General features: G+C 53.9%; 1 protein-coding gene across 2 annotated transcripts in view; it reads right to left on the bottom strand.

The window, feature by feature from the left end:
- Nucleotides 1-157: 157 nt before the first annotated feature.
- ACSS2 (acyl-CoA synthetase short chain family member 2) overlaps nt 158-19,064 on the bottom strand; it is a 30,728-nt gene continuing 11,821 nt past the window's right edge. The window contains exons 3-19 of one of the 2 annotated variants that reach the window (XM_027883324.1): nt 13,874-13,965; nt 13,278-13,381; nt 12,931-13,003; nt 12,087-12,162; nt 11,083-11,197; nt 9,744-9,782; nt 7,906-8,043; nt 7,494-7,664; nt 6,604-6,737; nt 6,228-6,360; nt 5,719-5,775; nt 5,347-5,427; nt 4,691-4,799; nt 4,496-4,564; nt 3,215-3,391; nt 2,413-2,487; nt 158-1,918 (exon numbers count right to left, since the gene is read on the bottom strand). In XM_027883324.1, the coding sequence (XP_027739125.1) occupies nt 1,791-1,918; nt 2,413-2,487; nt 3,215-3,391; nt 4,496-4,564; nt 4,691-4,799; nt 5,347-5,427; nt 5,719-5,775; nt 6,228-6,360; nt 6,604-6,737; nt 7,494-7,664; nt 7,906-8,043; nt 9,744-9,782; nt 11,083-11,197; nt 12,087-12,162; nt 12,931-13,003; nt 13,278-13,381; nt 13,874-13,965 (1,771 nt within the window). In that variant the 3' untranslated portion in view covers nt 158-1,790. The remainder of the gene's footprint in view (nt 1,919-2,412; nt 2,488-3,214; nt 3,392-4,495; nt 4,565-4,690; nt 4,800-5,346; nt 5,428-5,718; nt 5,776-6,227; nt 6,361-6,603; nt 6,738-7,493; nt 7,665-7,905; nt 8,044-9,743; nt 9,783-11,082; nt 11,198-12,086; nt 12,163-12,930; nt 13,004-13,277; nt 13,382-13,873; nt 13,966-19,064) is intronic. The other variant, XM_027883325.1, reaches the window with a different exon arrangement.

The following is a 19,064-nucleotide window of genomic DNA, read 5'->3' as shown; positions in this document are numbered from 1 at the left end:
ATTCACAGCCCATAAATCCCAGTCATGGAAAAACATCCTGCTGGCAGGAACCTGCCTCTCCCCATCCCCAAAAGCCAACCCTGGTTATGGCACAGCCACCCCAACAGCACTGAGCACCCCTGTCTCCCCCAGACTCAACCCACACATTCTAAACCTGTTTCCATTTTGTTTTCTTGAATTTTATTTCATTTTGCATGAAATTCTCGCTGTTTCCAGCCAAAAATTACACAGCTGACAAAAAATAGTAACAGAGGAGCAGCGAGGATGTGGGAATCCTTGTCACCAAGGTGGCACAATCCAGTGGTACAGAGCTGTGGGGCCAGGTGGGACACCGGCAGGCACCCAGGGTACAGGTGACACGGGTGCTGTGCCAGTGAGAGCAGCAGGGAGGGAGTGAGATTTGGGACTTGGCTGACAGCCCAGCAACACCTGCCCTGAGCCCCCCACCCCAGAGGCAGCTGCCTCCTCCTCCACCCCAGCCCCAAGGCAGCTCATGTTGCAGGTAAATAAAGCCTGTTACACTGGCTCTCACCAAAACAGCTGCTGCAGCAAGTTTTAAAGCCCATTTCTCCTTTGGTTTAAGTGCAAAATCAAATGGTTCACATGCAGTTTTCATACAGACATTGCAAAGGAGGTATCAGCCCCAGCTCAGCTGCAGCTGGAGTTCAGTGTCCTTCACTGGAGGAAGGATGGCTTTGGCAGGACCCTGGTGGTGTTCAGGCTCCTGGGAAAGATGGTTGGGGGGGTCTTTCTTTAGCTCTCAGCATCATAAAGCCGTGTCAGATTTGAGCAAACACTGACTTTGAACATCTCCCACCGTTTTTTCCTGGTGAGGAAATGGACTGACACAGCCCTGCCTGCCTTGGCTTCTCTGCTGTATCAGTGGTCATGGTGCCTGCCTGGGTCACCTGCCATGGGAAAGGTGCCTCTGCTTGGCTGCTTCCCCACCATCCTTTGGTGTAACAACCCCCAATCCTCCCCCAGGAAGCAAAGGGAGCATCCAGCTGTGGGGTGGTGGCAGCAGGGCAGGTGGAAATGGTGCTCCATGGAGCACGTCACACCAAGGCTTTTCCCCTACGTGGCTCCCTATAGTGCCCAGGGCCAGTGAAAGACCCACCACGCAGGTAGGAAGCAGCAGATACTGGTATCAAATTGCTCTAAAACCTGTTTATAGCCCAGAGCTCCCTCAAGCCTTGCCCCACTCCAGGCTCCAGGACCTCTGCTGGCAGCAGGCTTGGACACTGGGTGGCAAGACAAGCTGAGCTGTGCAGTGACGATGTGAGAGTGTTTGCAGTGCTCCTGCAGTTTGCAGCACCCCAAGGAGAAGGGGAAGCTTATCAGGTGTGTGGGCAGTGGTAGATGCACCTCCCTGGCCTGCCTGCATTAAGCAACTCCAGCACCACTTCCCCTCCAGCCCCCAAAGTTCCTCCCCACTGTGCACAAGATGCCAGGACCCCTCAATTACATAAAGTTAATTAACACCCTCTACCACCCCCCAAAAAATTAAATTAAAATCAAAAACGAGGTGTTGCAAAAAGGGAAGAGGGTGAATCCCTCTGTGCTGAACCTCAGATGTCTGGTATCCATCTGGAACACGAGGGAACGCCCTCCTGCAGGGCATGGACACGGCCTCTCCAGAGCCAGATCTCCTCGTCCCGAACATCGGTACATTCAATTCAGCAGGTGCAGGTTCCCTTCCCGGGCAGGCAGGGGTTGTTTGAGGGACCTGCTCGTCAGGACACTGCTGCTGCTGCTGCCACAGTCCTGCTCAGCAGGGACAGGCCCTGCTGCTACTGCTTCGTGTCACACCTGCTGTTGAAGAGGTGTTTTATGATGCCCGGGTCTGCCAAGGTGGAGATGTCCCCCAGGTCTTGGTCGTTTTTGGCAATCTTCCTTAATATCCGTCTGGTGATCTTCCCTGGAATGACAGCCGTGAGAGGGAAGCAGGGATCAGAGTCATTGAATGGTTTGGGTTGGAAGGGACCTTAAAGATCATCCAGTTCCACCCCCTGCCATGGGCAGGGACACCTTCCACCAGCCCAGGTTGCTCCAAACCCTGTCCAACCTGGCCTTGGACACTTGCAGGGATGGGGCAGCCACAGGTTCTCAGAGCAACCTGTGCCAGGGCCTCACCACCCTCACAGGGAAGAGCTTCTTCCTTATATCCATCTAATCTACATCTGCCTTCCAGCAGTGTAAAACCCTGTCCTGTCACTATCTGCCCATGTAACAAGTCCCTTTCCCCAGGAATCAGGATCTCTCCAGCATCCTTAGCAGGAGTGGGGAGTACTGAGACCTGCACTGAGGTTGCTCCCCCCTAATTTGAGTGGTCCTGGCCAAGCAGTGAAGGGCTGATGTCCCTCCACTTGCAGGAACTGTCCAGTCCCCCCAACACCACCACTGGCCCCTTACCTGAGCGGGTTTTGGGCAGGCTGGGGGCATACTGGATGTAATCAGGTGTTGCTATCGGTCCGATTTTTTCTCTGACTGCAAGAAAGGAGATATTTTCATTGTAGGGATGAGGAGATACCACACATCCTCTCCAGTCAGGATGGACAGCTTAAGGCACAGCGAGCCCAGCTCTGGGGGCACCTGGCAGGGCAGTGCTTAGGGCTGCTGCACTGGAGCCTCTGCTCTTTGGGAGGGGGATGCAAGACCTGCAATGCCAGCAGAGCCATAAGCACATCTTCCCAATGGCAAGAGCACACACTTTCACCTTCCAGAGACCTCTACAATGGTTACACCAACCACTGTGAGTATTTTAACAGAGCAACAACTGATTCGCTGTTGGGTTCCCACAGAGAAGCTGCCACGGGTCCGTTTTGTGTATTAAATGCTCCAGTTTGCTGTGGCAATGCAAGAGCTCCCTTGAGACCGGAGCACAAACACCCAGAGCACCACCCCAGAGCAACCCAAGGACCCCCACAGCAAGTCCCAGTGCGCCAGAGGGAGCGCTGCTGCAAACAAAAGCCTGCTGAGCACCCCAGTCCCTCCCAGGGCTGCCAGCTCCCACGAGGCACGGATGGCATCACATGAGCAGCCAAAGGCTGGGAGAACTAATTTTAGTCTTGGCCAGCCGTGCTCTCTAATCAAGGGGGCACCTTGTCACAGTTGTCCCTGCTGCATTCCCCAGACCACACAAACCTCGTGCAGCACCCAAGCCCTTAACCCCTCCACCCCCTGCCCAGCCTCCCAAATATTTGGCTGCTGCTACCTTGTTTTTTCAGCTCATCCATCAGGTTCTGGGTGAACTCGTGGCCCTCCCTCAGGGTCACGAAGCAGTAGAGGCACTCTCCCTTCAGGGGGTGGGGGTGACTGACCACCGCAGCCTCTGCCACGGCCCCGTGCTCCAGCAGGGCCGACTCCACCTCCGCCGTGCTCAGCAAGTGGCCTGGAAGCAAGGGGAGGCAGCACTTTACTGACCGGCAGGAAGAGGTCCGCGGGTGGAAAAGGCCCTGAACTACAGGTTTGAGAGCATCGGTTTGATTCGCTTGAGAAGAGGCAACAGCTGGAGGGAGAAACTCGTTCCAGCCGTGCTCGGAAAGCTGCCAGGTATCACTGGCCCGCAGAGCGAGGACACGCCCCCCTGGCTGCTCCCCCTCGCACCTTTAGGCTTTTAATAGATCATGGACAGGTCACAGCCGTGGGACTAAACAAAGCACAAGATGAGGAGGAGCTGGACTGGGCAAGAGGAGACCTGGTCAGCTGGGAGGTGCAGAGTCTGGATCTGCAGAGTCCAGGCTCCAGCTCACCACTGTGGGGAGGTGGGATGACACTCCACAGTTTGGGATAGGGCCATGATTCACTCCTGTACACCTCTGCTCCTGTTCCTGTGCTCTGAGATCCCACCCTGGCACTGCTGTCACAGGAAGGTGGTCAATTCCCAGAGTGATCAGCTGGTGCAGGATCAAGCACTGCCGGTCAGATGAAAGGATCTGGTTTGATCCAGGGACAAGGAGAGCAGCATCTCAGAGCTGGCAGGACATACCTGTAGGCTAGAGCCTCCAGGGAAGGAGGAAGGGAGCCATTAAATACAGCATATGGACAATGATGGGCTGAGAAGCAGCTGAATCTCAAAGACTCAGTCAAGGGAGGTGGGAGACTCTCCACCTCTGCAGACAGAGCTCCAGGCAGCCTGATCCAGCTTTGAGATTAGCCCTCCATGGAGCAGCAGGCTGGATTAGGAACCACATGGTCCTGCCCAATCCCTGTGATCCTAAATCCTTCAGCACAGAGGTACTGTGGCTGGTTACAGAAGGTTCCTTCCCTCCAGTGTGTTGTCTCCAGAAGTGATGCAGAAACTCACCAAGTCACAGCCTCGTCTGTCCCTGGAATAACCCTGACCCAGCAATTCCAACCACTTTGAGGCTGCTGGGCAGAGTCACGGATGCAGAACCATCCCCCATAAACCAGGTACCTTCCATAACCAGTGTCACAAACAGAGGCACAAGTGTCCCCCCCACACAGCAAGGTGTCAGAAAGCCCAACTGCTTACCAGAAACATTCAACATGTCATCAATTCGCCCCGTGATCCAGTAATAACCATCTTTATCTCTCCTGCAACCTAAGAATAGGCAGAAACGACAGCGTGAGGCAGCAGTGCCAGCCCTGGGAGCAATTGATAAGGGACTCTGAGGGCAGCACATGGCAAGGTCTCAACTGCTGTGGCCACACACGTGGCCCATCTCACCGTCTCCTGTCACGTAGTACCCGGGGAACTTCTTGAAGTAGATGGTTTCGAACTGCTGGTGCTTCCCGTACAGCGAGCGCATGATCCCCGGCCAGGGCTGCTTGAACACCTGGTGGGGAAAACACACACCTGGGGCACAGAGAGCCAAACCATCCACCCCGGTTTGCACCACGGCGACAGAGATGCCAGAGAGCAGCACTCGGACACCTGCTGCCCATGACAAATCCACTGGGGAAATCTTGCCAGGCTTGGCAAGGGGGAAGGAGCTTGGCTGAGGTGTTCCTGTCCTCCTGCCTTGCCCACAAGTGCATTTAGGGATCAGCTGAACAGTTTGTAAAAGCTCCCAGCCACTTATGGCACTGGGGGGAGTGTTCCCACCACCCACTGGAGCCCCTTGCGTGGACACAGAATTAGTGGATAATCATTAAGGTTTGAAAAGACCTTTAGGATCATCAAGTCCAACTGTCAACCCACCACCTCCACGTTCACCACTAAACCATGCCCTCAAGTGTTACATCCACACGTTTTTTGGACACTTCCAGGGATGGTGACTCTACCCCTTCCCTGGGCAAAAAGATGTGTGTGTGCTACCAGGAGTGTCCCAGAGCTGACGGGGAAAGCACAAAGGGAGGGTGGGAAGATCAGCCCTTCCTTACCAGGTAACCTTCTGCCTCTCCTTCCAGCTCTTCCCCTGACTCGCTCAAGATGGCAGGAACCACACCAAAGAAGGGGAATGTCTGCAATGGAGGAGCAAGGAGACATGGAGGTGAGCCCACACATCAAACCCCTGTGAGCCAGAGGGAGCAGGAGACAGGGCAAGGGCAGCTTTGGAGAGGCTGTGGTACACGGAGCCTGTGTGTGCAGGGGGCCAGGGCTGGGATTTTGGGTTGTGGTTATCTCCCCAAACGCACCACAGTCCCACCACCCCCCTGGCAGGCTGCAACCACCCAGCCATGGTACAGACAGGGCCTTGCTGAGGCTCCAGGGGAGCCCTCCCTGCCCCTGGGGAGGAGAACACAAGTACTCACAGCAGAGCCTGGCTTCATGGGGGTGGCAGCCGGAAGGGGTGTCAGCATGTGGCCTCCCTGCAAAGAGAGGCAAAAACAAGTGAGGGTGGGCACTGCCAGCCCGTCCCAGAGCTGTCAGCATCAGCTTGGTCCCATCACATCCCAGTCAGGCACAGGCTGCTTGGCAGGGGTGGAGATGGGGCTTTGGGAGGGATATGGCAGGAGACAGAGAGCCTTTTTCTGGGCACAAAGCTTTGGAGCTGCTACGGGAAAGAGAGGGAGAGGAATACAGGGTACAAGCAGACCTTGGAAGAGACCCTCTGGAGAGGAAATTCTCCCCTTGGAGCCTGTTTGAGGTCCAGGAAAAGACAAGTGGAGCCACTACTTGCAGGCCATGCCAGAGTCTCCTGAGTAAGCCAAACAACTGGTCCCCACAGACCCAAAAACCCACTCTGGCAACACCTGCAAAGAGACCCTGCGGGGAGCACGAGGGAGGGAGAGGTGGCAGGGACCCCCCAGGGAGGACTCACCGTCTCTGTCTGCCAGAAGGTGTCCACGATGGGACACCTCTCCTCTCCCACCACGCAGTAGTACCACAGCCAGGCCTCGGGGTTGATGGGCTCGCCCACGGTCCCCAGCACCTTCAGGGACTTCCTGCTGTGCCTGCAGAGAGGAGGGGCTGGCAGGGGCTCAGCAGGCCATGGAGAGCAGCAGCTGTGAGCACAGCAGAGCCTGCAGGAACCCCTGGGCTACCCAAAATGTACGGAGGCCTTCCAGGCACAGTTCAGAGCCTTCTCAGCTCTTTTCCACGGGGGACAAAAGGAGACCTTGGTTATTCTGGCATCTCCCAGTCAGCTCTGCTGTGGCACAACCAGAGCCAGGTATCCCTGTGCCACGGGGACTCACTTTTTGACTGGCTCCTCCCCGTACTTCATGAGCAGCCGGATGGCCGTGGGTGCTGTGTAGAACTTGGTCACCTTGTACTTGTCGACGACGCTCCACATTCGCCCGACATCCGGGTAGGTGGGGACACCTTCAAACTGAGAGGACACGGGGCAGTGACACGGCTGTTCCTCACTGCTCCCCACCTGCAGCACCTGCCCAAGCAGGAGGAGCCACACTGCAGCTGGACCCCGGCAGGAATGCCCACAGGAATGGCAGAGACACCACACACTGAAACCAGCCAAGCTCGGGGACCCCCCTTACTGCTTCCTTGGGATGGATCTGGCATCACCCCAGCTCCAGATGTCCCCTGACACCCCCTTGCAACACTTGGATGGCCACCACAGTGACACAGTCCCACCAGCACAAATGCCCACATGGGGAAGGTGAGAGGTCCAACCACAGTGACAGAATCACAACCCAAAGCACCAAGAACCCCAAAAGGGCCTTCCACCAAAACAACAGTGGTTTTGCTGCTTGCATTTCCCTGGGGACTGCTGGGCACAGGTCTCTGGCCCCCTGATCTATGTGCAAGTTACACTGCTAAGGGAAAAGCAGACACAGGAGTTAAACAGCAGGTTGTCAAATCAGCATCAGCAGGGAAAAAGCATCACTCCCCGATCCCAGCTTTTTCATTACCCCCCAACAGCCTTGGCTCCACTGGCTTGTACTTTTAAGGGAAAGAAGCAGGGGAGCATTTGAAAAATTAACCACCCAAAAGCAACACACAAACTGAGCAGCGACCAAGCTCCCTCACAGAGCACAGGGCATTGCCCACCATCACAGAGCAATGCAGGGATGCTGCTCAGCACCACCATCTGCACTCTGCTGGAGAGGCAGCACCCAGCACTTACTAACACACTGGTTGCCCCATTGGCCAGGGGTCCATAGGTGAGGTAGGAATGGCCCGTTATCCACCCGATGTCGGCCGTGCACCAGTACACATCCTCGGGTTGGTAATCAAACACGTACTTGAAGGAGGTGGCCACAAAAATCATGTATCCACCCACAGTGTGCAGCACACCCTGTGAGGAGAAGGCACATAAGAGTCAGGGAGAGCTCCCACCTCAGTCTGAGCCCTCCCAGGCCAAGCTGAGCATCACTGGCTCCAACAGCAGCCGAGCAGGAATGGCCAGCACAGCCTCTTTCCCAAGACATCTGTGGTTCCTCCTCCTACTGGGGCCTCCCACTGTGACTCTCGCCATTTCCCCAGCTGAGGTGTTACCGTGGTCCAGCCTGTCCCATGGCAGGCAGCTGGGAACACACCTTGGGTTTTCCAGTGGAGCCGCTGGTGTAGAGGATGAAGAGCTCGTCCTCGGCATCGCACCACTCGGGCTCACACTCAGTGCTGGCACTGCCCATCAGCTCGTGCCACCACATGTCCACAGCTGGGTCCCAGGGGGTCTGAGGAGAGCAGGAGATCAGAAACAGGCTTGCCCAAAAGCCAGAGAGGGAGAACAAGGAGTGAAGCCCCAGCCTTGCCCCGCTCGTGGGCCATCCAGAGGGATGTTCACAGCACAGCCTGATGCAAACCATGCATCAGGGCCCCAGCTCCCACTCCACAAGCTCTTTTTCTCAGCCCACAGCCACAAGGAAAACCTTTAAACACGGTCTGGCTGCAAGACCTGAAGCAGAGTGTCCAAACTACAGGTCACGGCGACGGATCCTTCTGGGCAGCAGCAGCACCAGGAGAGGGCCCTGCAGCAGCAGCTGCTCTGGGCTCTCCCCAAAACCAGGCTCCTCCTGCCCTCTGGGGCTGCCCCAGCCCCACAGCAAAGCAGCAAGCACAGCCACACAGCCACCTGTCCCACACACCCTGCAGGGACCCCCATGGCAGCATGGCCCAAGACAAACAGGGACACAGTGGGTTCACACTGCCTGGCCCTGCAGACCCAAAACAGCCTGTTCTCTGCATTTTAAGGTAATTACCCTGATAAGAAGCAACTGCTCCAATGCAGAGCCACCCAGCACTGGCTGCCTGAAGGTGACAGTGCCAGCAGTGCTTGGGGTTGACAGGCAGAGGTCACCCTGAGGGTTGTGCTGCCTGCCCACCTCTGCAGGGTGGCACAGTTCAGGCCAAGACTCAACTCCCCCTGGCCTTCTCACCTTTCCTCAGAGCAGCCTGGGGGGCAACTGAACCAGCAACACTCCCAGCCTGAGCTCAGGCCTCCCCTTCCCACACCTCTGCAAGAGCAGGTACCTGCACATGCCCTCCTTGCAGAGCTGGAGCTCCCACAGCTCCCTCAGCTGGGTGCACAGAGGCACAAAGAGCAGCCAGGGGGTCTCTCTGCAGCCCTGAAGATGTTCCTGTGCCATTTGGGCACTGGGACCCCCCAGCCCAGCACGCAGCTCCTGCACACGTGGTGCAGGGACACCAGCAGCTCGACAACTTGGCACAGCTGAGCCCACCTGGAAAGTTTCACGGATCCCCAGGGCTCCTGGCTTTACCTGGGGAAGCTTTTCCACAAGTCTATCCCACCAGCAAGGCACCAGGTAAACGAGCCCAAGGCAGGCTCACACCAGCCCATCCAACAGTTGCCTCTCCCATCTCTCCTTCAAGGAGAGGAGCACTCAGCTTCCTCTGCCCACGAGGAGGTCAGACCCACGGCACAGCCCCTGAGGCCAGGCCTGCCTCTGCCTGCCTGCTCTGGGGTCCTGAGGCCACAGCTCCTTGGATGAGGGAGGCAGGCAGAGCCCACACGCTGGCTCTGGAGCTCCAGGTTTGCTGCCTGTGGCCAGCAAGCTGCAGGTGATCCCTGCCAGCCTCATGCCCAAGTGTGTTCTGAGAGCTGCTTTGGAAAGGCAGAGTGTCCTCCACCCTCACCTGGACAGCGCATCCCAGTGGCTCTGCCACTGCCCACCCTGCACTTGGGGGTTACTGGGTGTGGATTTGTTCCTGGCAGCAGTTGGTGGCACTGCATTCACCCCCACACCGTGGGCAGCTCCAGCAAGCAGCGGTGGGATCTGTCACTAACATGCACCTGCTACCCCGGGTTAGGAGGGCACGTGTGGCCGTGCAGCCGGAGCAGTTAGGGAGGTGGGGAGCTGGAGGGGAAGCAGAGGGGAGGTGCCAAAAAGAGGAAGGCAGTGCTGTGTGTAAATACCTTGGGATGGAGTCTCTGTGAACTCTCAGTCTTTTTTTCCTGTTAAAAATCCACAAAGAGGGAGTGAAAGACGGGAAGCGGAGGATCCACACGGGGCTTTGCAGGCAGGGAGCTGGAAGCCCACGGGCCTGGATGCTGGGAAACCATCCTGGCAGGTTGGAAAACGCTCAGATCCAGGGCCAGGCCAGGAGATGCCCTTTGGAGCAAAAGCCTGCCCGCTCCCACCACTTTCCCTGGGTAGCTGCTGCCTCTAGAGCAGGTCCCTGAGACCACCCCCTGCATAGCAGGGAACAGAGGCACAGAGCCAGCATCCAATATCCTTACACAAGCCAAGGACATGGTAAGGATGCATCCACAAGGGAAATAATGTTTAAGAAAGTGCCTGAACAAGTAGAGCAGCAAGAGCCAAAGGGTAAGAGAACCTCCCTCAGTCTCTCCTGGGACATTCTGCACAAGAACCTCAACTCCTCTACAGGAACCAGCACAGGGGCAGCTTCCCTGCCACCCCCCCAACGAGGGAAACCTCACACAGGAAGGCTGGGCTGGTCCAGATTTTCCATTCCTTCACAGCTACCCTGCCCTCACAGGAGAAGGGGCAGAGGAGGCCAAGGCACACAGCCAGGCTGGCAAACACCAAGCAACACTCCAATAAAATTAACACACCTGAACAAGGAAAACTAACTCAAAGACAGAGAATCTGCTGGACCTCTTCCAGCAGCCTCAGGAGCTCAGTAGGCAGCCACAGCTCCACAACACCACCTTCCTCCCCACATTCCTCTGGCTCACATGCTTCCATCTGGATTGAGTGTGAAGGGAAAGCCCCAGAGCTGACACAGTCACCGTGCCCTGCACACACTGCACTGTCAGAGGAGGATTGTTGTCATGGCAGGGGGCTGTGCTGAACCCATACCACGAGCACAGATCTCCTGGTTTCTCCTCTCCTGCTTCCGCTGTCTCAGCTCCAGTGCAGGACAGCACCTGGTCTTTGCACAAAAGGGGAGACAGGTACAGGGCTGGGAAGGAAAGTCCTTTACTGGGCAGAGGAAAACAGGCATCTTGTCCTTGTCCTTTGAAGGATGTACCCCTGTGCCCAGGGGTCCTGTGGGCTGGCAGCTTGTGATGGTGTTAAAGGAAGCAGCGGGGAGAGGACCTTGGTAAGGCAAAGGAACCATTTTTCAGACCACTCACAATGCAACGACAGCAAGGAGGGGAGGAAACAGGGACAGGAGTCAGAACAGGAGCATCCAGGGAATCACTGCAGTGGTTCTGCACCAACTGATTTGCTGGGTCAGGCCCACAGCAATCCAACTTCCCCTCTCTCATCCCCCCAGGAACATACCTGTACATCCTGACACAGCCTCTTGAGAGGGGGAGACTTGCTGCAGGTCCCATCCACCGCTACCTCTTCCCTCCCCAGGTGCTTCACCACGATGCACTTTTTCAAAGGGGATCCCCTGCAAAAGGCAGGAGATGTGAGATCAGGCTGTTCAGGGGCTGAGCTGGCCCTTCCCGGGATTCACAGGCAGCACTGGAGCAGAGCAGGGGCCTGGAGCCGCTTTGGCTGAGCTACAGCACGTGCTGCCATGCAAACTCCATGGAATTCCAAGGACACCAGCCACAGAAACAGAGCTCAGAGAGCAGGAATGGTCTGTGCACAGCTTAGTGGGGATTCCTCAGGTGTGATTCCTGGGGAGAAAGTGGGGATCCCACAAGTTCTTCTCCCAGGCCACTGCTGGGGAAACTCCTTATAAATCCCCAATTTGCCTGTCTGTGACCACGAAGATGACCTCCCACAGCACCCAGGAGGTACCACGAGGCTGCTCCCATCCCTAGGCATGACCAACTGCCTGATTCAGAGGGAGGAAAGGCTTTCAAAGCCTGATTATACATCAAGGAAAAGAGTGGGTGTTTGTCCCCTCATGGGGGCCAACACAGCCTACAAAATACTAACAGAATGATCTTATTTCCCTTCAGCCCTGTCAGGGCATCAACACAGCCTCCACTAATTAATTCCCAGCTTCAAGATCACTTCTGTCCTCCCAGTAACCTACTTTCACAGACATAAAAACTTACGTTTTCAAGTTTTAGAGTTTTAAAGGCTTATAAAGAGTTTGAATTTCTAACATGCAGACTATCTGCCCTGAATTTTCATGTCTGATCCAGCACACAAACCCACATTCAGTCTCAGATGCTGTGCCCATGAGCTTGGCAAAATCATTTCACCCTGATTATTTCCCCAACACCTGATGACAGTTTGTGTCTGAACCTGAAAACTTCCACTTCCATTTGTGCAGGAGCAAGTTCCAGCAGCAATGCCTTTCTCACAAGGGGATCCAAACTTACTTGTCTTTGCATTTCCTGACGGCTTCGTCTGCAATCTGCTTCAGGTTGACCAGTTTGTCCCCTCGATAAAAGGCATCTGCAAAGCGGTGAGGAAAACATCAGAGGGGCTTTCCCAGCCAAGGGAACAGCTGGAGCAACAAGCAGTTTCAGGAGGGCAGAGCAGAGCTCCTGCACTGGAGGGAGGGAAAGCTGACAGGCAGCTTCTGGGAAAGCTTTCCCAATGCACCCTTTTAGCCCAGAGAAACAGAGGCCAAAAGAAACGGTGAAATTCCTTCCCTGGGAGAGGTCCCAGTTTGACCCAACAAATCTCTTGGGAATGTTCTGTGGGAAATAATCCAATGCAGCCAGAACATGGATTGCAGTTTCATGGGTCCTTTCCATGTCATGGAAATTAATAAAACCACTACTTTTTGCACTGTTGCAAAAAACAGCTGGGGAAATGCTGTGGCCTTACTTGCAACCACTGCCACGCTCTTTGATCCTTTCCTTTACAAGGCCGGGAGTGGAAGCAGAAATGTCCTTAAAATTGGGAAGGGTGGGAATTTTTATATTAGGATTGCCTCATGATACATCTTGCAAACATCTGGCTGATTTTGAGGAGGAGCATGGAGGAGGAGTGTTTGGAAACAAGCTATTAGCAGCTGGTGACATCAGGCTTTACAGGACCAACCGGGAGGGCTGTTTAGAGGCTTCACTGGGTGTCCAGAGTGGGAAGCAGTAATTCACCCTGAGAGGCTCAGCTGAGGCACTGCCCTGCCTTTTCCATTTCCAAGTGCAACTGGCTTTTAAATAGAGCCCTTTCAGACAGGGAACAGCGATGCATACGCACGGATGGCTGTTTTACCTGCCGTGATGAGGAGAGAACAACCACAGTCGAGGATCCGCTCGCAAAGAGAGTCTGCGGAGAAACCTGCGAACTGACAGAGACCACACAGCAAGGTCAGCAAGGACGCACAAAAAACCCACCCCCAAAAAACCCAACTGCTGCTGGTGCAGTTCACCCAAGGCAAGCAGTACCACCAGGCGCTGATGGAGAAAGCTAAAGGAGCTCATTCCACAGTTCATGCAAGGAAACAGCAGCATTTTAATTTAGTTTCCATTCATCTCACAGATCAAAATCATCTTTCCAGCTCCTCTCCCAAAAACAGGAGCTGCTCCCCCCAGAGCTCAGCACCAAGAGCTTGTTCCTACCACCACAGAGTGCAGAGCTCCAATCCTGGCACAGGCAAGCATGGCTATGACCAGCTCCAGGATCATTGGCATGTAGATGGAAACCCGGTCTCCTTTTTTCACGCCTACAGAGGGAAAATGAACATGGCATTTGTCAAAATGAACACATCACACGTCAAAAAAACAGGATGTAGAGAGAAATTCATGATTTTAATTCCACATTTACATGCACACAATAAAACTCCAACTGGAGCTAGCGCTGCACCAGCCTCAGGTTTTGCCTTTCAAGCCCTGTGGCTCTTGAGAGATGATGGCAATGAACACTCCATGTTTCTCATCTGCCTCCTTGAAGGAAGCAGGGAAGTAATAACCAGTGCCCACTGCTTGTTGGAAAAGCCCAGAGCAAGAAGTTTTGAGCATGGACTTCTTTCTTGTACAGCTGGCATGACCAGCATTGATCCGTTTTCACTAACAGAGCCAGAGTTGCAACTGCATTGCAGAGCAAATTGATGAGGATTACTCAACAGACTGGCAACCATACAAAAAGTGAACCCAATCTCCAAACTCCTGGTCAAATGCCTTCCCAGCATCCACTGCTCCTGTTGCTTCATCCCTACCTTGGCTGCGGAGGACGTTGGCAAACTGACAGACTTTGTGCAGCAGCTCACGGTAGGTGATCTTCGTAGAATCCCCAGGTTCATTCCCTTCCCTGGAAAAACAGGTAATATTTGTTGTTGTACAGGCATCACAAGGTAAGAGTGACACTGAGAACTGCTTTGGACAACATGTCATGTCCTCAGCTGCCCTTCCGAGCACAGAGCAACCAAGCCCCACAGATCCACTTTTGGGCTGAAGTTCTCCAGTGGCAGGAAAGTTTAGCCCAAAGGCCCATCCCTGTGTAGGTCACTACTGAAAGCAACAGGATGTGGGAAGTGGAAATATGTGGCACTTTCAGAGAGGCAAGAAGGGTCTAAGAGAAGCAAAGCTAAGAGCTCAAGGGCACTGTGGGATTTATGGCACGGCTCCCTCACTCCTCTGTGGCTATGTCTGCATGAAACAGCCAGCCCCCAAAATACCTGACATCTGATGGACTGGGATGGGATGCCAAGGGCTGTCTTGTTTTCCAAGGTCATATATAAATACCCCCATGTCTGTTTGTTCAGTGCCTGCTCTGCCTCATTCTCCCTGTGATCTTCCATGCACCAAATCCGGGCTCCTGCAGCCCAGGTGATGGCTCAGTGGGACATAAAAAGCACTGGTGGGAAGAAGAGGCAAGGGCTGCACCTGGAGATGGGACTGGAATGTTGTATCCCCAGGGAAATGGTGTGGTACCAAAATGAAGACCAGTTAATATTAATGGGACATAATGCTTCAGCCATGCAAATGAGGTGGCATTCCCAGTGCATCAGGAGATGACTAAAGAATCTCACACTCAGAGAAGCTGTGGTCTCCCACACCCAGGAAGCAGTCAGACACTTCCCCAGGTCTCCCCAAGGCAGCCAGAACAGAAACACCAATGACCTAATGGAACAATAGAGCTATCATATCACCCTCAGCTGAAAGTCTCCCCGGAAAAGTGTCCCCTCGAGGATGTGCAGCCAAATGAAAAGCAACACTGGTGCTGGGGAGAAGCCAGGAAGCACCTCTGTGCCGTGTGCTCCCTTGGGACCGGAGCCAGGCTCTACCTCACTCCAAAAACAGACACCTCACCCTCCAACGCGTCAGAGCATACCAGAAACACAGACTGAATTCTAGTGCAAACCACTTCCCCCAGCAACACAGAGGGCAGGAAGGTTTCTGGGGTGAAGAAATGCATAAAGTAACACCCTCCTTTCTCATGTAATTCTGTGCCAGCACAACAGTGACCACATGCTCCAGTGGCAGGTGTGGTTCTAGTGGAAACAACACAAGAGTTGGGAGAGCCCTGCTGACACAAGCTCTGCTCCTCCTGCCCCACAGAGAACAGGGGCTTCAGAACTGGTGGTTACACTTGGATCATCCCACTCAAAAGCTACTCACGGATCTGATGCTTACACACCTATCCCTCCTGATACCCAGTTACATTCCTGGCTTCCTGCAGCTCTGCAGCAATTGAGCCCACGGATACCTGCACTGACACTGGACAGGGAATCTTCCTACCACTGGCTCCTGGAAGGGCAATTCCCTGCTTGATCCTTCATGCAAGTTTGGCCCCTTATAAGTGCAAAGAGGAGAGACACAAGAATACCAAGAAAAAAGCAAAGCGTGGTAACACGACCCAGTGCCCAGGGCAGGCTCAGCCCTGGCATCCAGCAGTTCCCTCTCCTTTCCCCATCACAGCCATGAGCATCACTTTGAGCTAGATGAGATGGGAAACCATTAGACAAAGTCCCTCACAGCAGAACTCTCAGCCAGGAAAGAGAAACCAGGAAATCAAGAGTGTTTCCCTTTAGATTTCATTACTTGAAATCAAAGATCCAAGAGCTGATTTCAGCGCTGGGCTGAGCAGCTGTAACAGGTCTCGCTCAAAGGAAGAGCATCTGCTTCTGCTGTGTGTGGCTGCATGCTGGCTGCCTTCCCTCACCATCCAGGTCTGGTTTTCTACACTGCAGGTCCAGCAACATCAAGGCTGGTGCTCTGCAAACCTGCTTTGGTCCAGCAGCTCCGCCCTCAGCCACAAGCCTTGCTATGGAATGGCTCTTAAAGACATTATAATGCTTCCAAATACAAACTGGAGTGTCCCAGCCCACTAATACCCCACCTGAAGATCTCTGCACTGGGGTCTACTGGGCACTGTGGGCTCAGGCCTGTGCTCAGCTGCAGTAAAGGATCTAATTACAGCCTTTACTAAGAGAGAAACACGTCAGGAGGAAAGACCAGCACAGGCTGTCCCATCTGGAAGGCTTCCCATGAAAGGCAGGTTGGCAGCCCACAGCCCTGGGTGCTATTTGGGGGTAGCCAGGTCACCCAAACTGTGGGTTCTCAGGTGAGCAGCCCTGCAGACCCCTCTGGGCAGGGCTGTGCTGCCCCTCACACACAGTACCCACAAGGGACACAGACCTCGTGTGAGGCACGGGAGAAGCGCATCTCAAATACATCAAGTCCTTCTTCATCGGGCTTGGGGAGGGAAATTCAGGCCATGGAACAAAGCCAGGCCTGTCCTCAAAGCCTGCACACAGGAGAAGTGCAGAGCAAAGTCAGACAAAAGTTAAAACTTCTGCAAGGATTTTCAGGGGGCTTTCAGAAGTCCTTCCCATTCATCCGCGTGACTGCAAAAGAGCTCCACGAACACCAGAGGGGGAAACCTCGGGCTTCAGACTCTAAAAATGATCTTGTGCTTAATGGGAAACAAGTCATGTCCTTGTTTCTACAGGACAAAACACCTCCTTTCACTGCATCCACAGTCAAGGCCTGGAGCAGTCTCTTAAGAACAGGCCATTGCTTTAAGTCTCCCCATGTCTGAAAATAGTCTGGAGTGCCCACAGCTACACTCACTGGGCTACACCAACACCCAGACTGTGCTGTCCCCTCTGCTCTGGCACAAAAGCCCAGAGAATGATGGATTTTAGACAGGGAATTGAAAGCATTGTCCACTCACACGCTACCAAGTACAAGCCTGTAAACTCCTGGCATCAACGTTCTGCCAGCAGCATCTTCCCTGCAGCACCCACTGGACATGAGCAAGAGTTCTCAGTCCCCAACCTCTCACAAAAGGATTCACTTCTCCAAATTAAACTAAAGAAGAAATAAAAATATCATATAAAACCTCACTCTTCTGAAAGCATTACTGCAGAGCTCACCTTTACACCTACAGTGCGCAGTTCTGACCTCACAGAATCCAACATCCTCCAAATATATCTTTTTTTTAGGAACTGCAGGCAAAAATAGTTGGCAGCAGCACGGCTGTGATTGCTTGTGTGCGATCTCTGCTCTGCCAGCAAGGCTTCTTCTGAAAGGAAAACCCAATTCTCAGCTCCCCAAACTTCCCAGATACACCATCAGGTGAAATTCCCAGCGAAACGTAGTTTCAGTTCGATGTTTTTTCTCATCTTCCTCCAACCCGGTCCTACATTTAGCAACTGTAATTCAAAATTTTACAGTATCATCTGGGTCACAGCAGGAAAGCATCTGAGTTTTTTAGCACTTGAGAAGCCCGTGCTTTGCATGCTGCGTGTTGTGTGCATGCTCAGCTGGAGAAAGGCAATTTTTGGCCAGATGGAATATACATATGGAGGAAATTCTTCCCTGTGAGGGTAGTGAGGGGCTAGAATGGAATTCCCAGAGAAGCTGTGGCTGCCCCATCTCTGGAAGTGTCCAAGGCCAGGTTGGACGGGGCTTGGAGCAACATGGGATAGTGGAAGGTGTCCCTGCCCATGGCAGGGGGAGGAACTGGATGATCTCCAACCCAAACTATTCTAGGATTCTGTGGTCTCCACTGAACCACCCACCAACTCAGTAAATGCAAGTCCTTTAAACTAAACACACAAATGCACAACTGGGGACCTTCCAAGGCAGGCCTTCTGCTAGAAATCCTGATTTGTTGGAAAAGGTGGGTTTCATGCCCAGAGGACATTTTTCTAGCAGCTTGCAGCCATTCACTGCCAGGGCCAGACAGCCCAAGGGCACCAGGGCCCACCACCACCACAGTGTGCAGGACAGCAGGGCCCAGCTCTGCACAAAACAGATCCCTGTCAACATAGGAAAGGCTCTGCAGAGCTCTTATCATACGACTCCCTTCTGCCAGCAGTTAAAATAAGGGGCTCCCCACTGCAGAACAAGCACCACAGCACGCACAAGCCCCACAGCACAGGTCTCCAGTGGCCCTGTAAGGGTCTGAGCAAAGAATGACCCCGTGGAGAAATCACCCCAGGCAGGGGAGCAGGAAAACACCAGGTGGGGAACCTGAACACTTGTCACCTCCATGGGGGCTCGGACTGCCTGCTCAGCTGTGAGTTTGACCCTGGAGATGCAGAGCCCCAGAGCTGTTTCACCTGGTGCCCAGGCAGTAAATCAAGGCTGAGCTTCCCCGTGAGAGCGGCCACACAGGTCAGCAAATGATTTAGTGCTGTAGGCACCGTGGGGAGGAGGGAAGTGGCCTGTAGGAGCAGGCAAGCATTTCTGAGAGCCCCATTAGCTCAAGCACTGACTCTGTGGAGCAGTCAGGGGTCAGGAGCAGCAGTGTGGGAGAGGGAAGCTGTGCCCAGATGTCCTCCTGGATGTCTGCACCACAGCAGGTCAAGAGCAGGTTATGCTCTGCCAGGCATCAGGGCTGACTACAGGACTTTCTAAGCACTTGTCTGCTTCAACCACTCATCACATACCCAAGCAAGCTGAGCCCATCTCAGCTGTAGGATGACCAGCAGCAGTGAGGGGCAGGGACTTCTTAACCTGCCACAGCTCAGGGGCCAAGGAGACACACATTGCCCAGAGCAATGGTCCAGATGGACCAAGCAAAGCTGGCCCAAAAACGAATCAGCAAAGCTGATTTGGTTTTTCCTTTTCACTGGATTTCCAAAGAAAAATTATTTGCATAACCTGTTTGAGTAACGGATGACTACTGCTTCCCTCTGCATTTGCATGGAGCAGCAGGAAGCACAGGTTGCATCAGAGGGAATTATGGTTTTCAAGGTAATTGCTGCTGATAATTGTGATTTACAAGGGTTATAACACCACTAAGAGATGCTGGCATAGAGGAGAAAAGGATGAAATGAAGGCAAGCAAGTGAAGTGTTAGAAGTTTTCAAGATCTGCCAGACCATCTGCAGATCCACACAGTCAGAAACAGAAAAATCACAGACCAAAGCAAACTAGGGACAAAGCCTTTCTGATC

This window comes from Empidonax traillii, unplaced genomic scaffold, assembly GCF_003031625.1.
Source record: "Empidonax traillii isolate 1590-97213 ecotype Southwest subspecies unplaced genomic scaffold, ASM303162v1 scaffold124:size1682992, whole genome shotgun sequence".
Taxonomy (NCBI): domain Eukaryota; kingdom Metazoa; phylum Chordata; class Aves; order Passeriformes; family Tyrannidae; genus Empidonax; species Empidonax traillii.
This window is presented reverse-complemented; position numbering and strand designations above follow the sequence as displayed.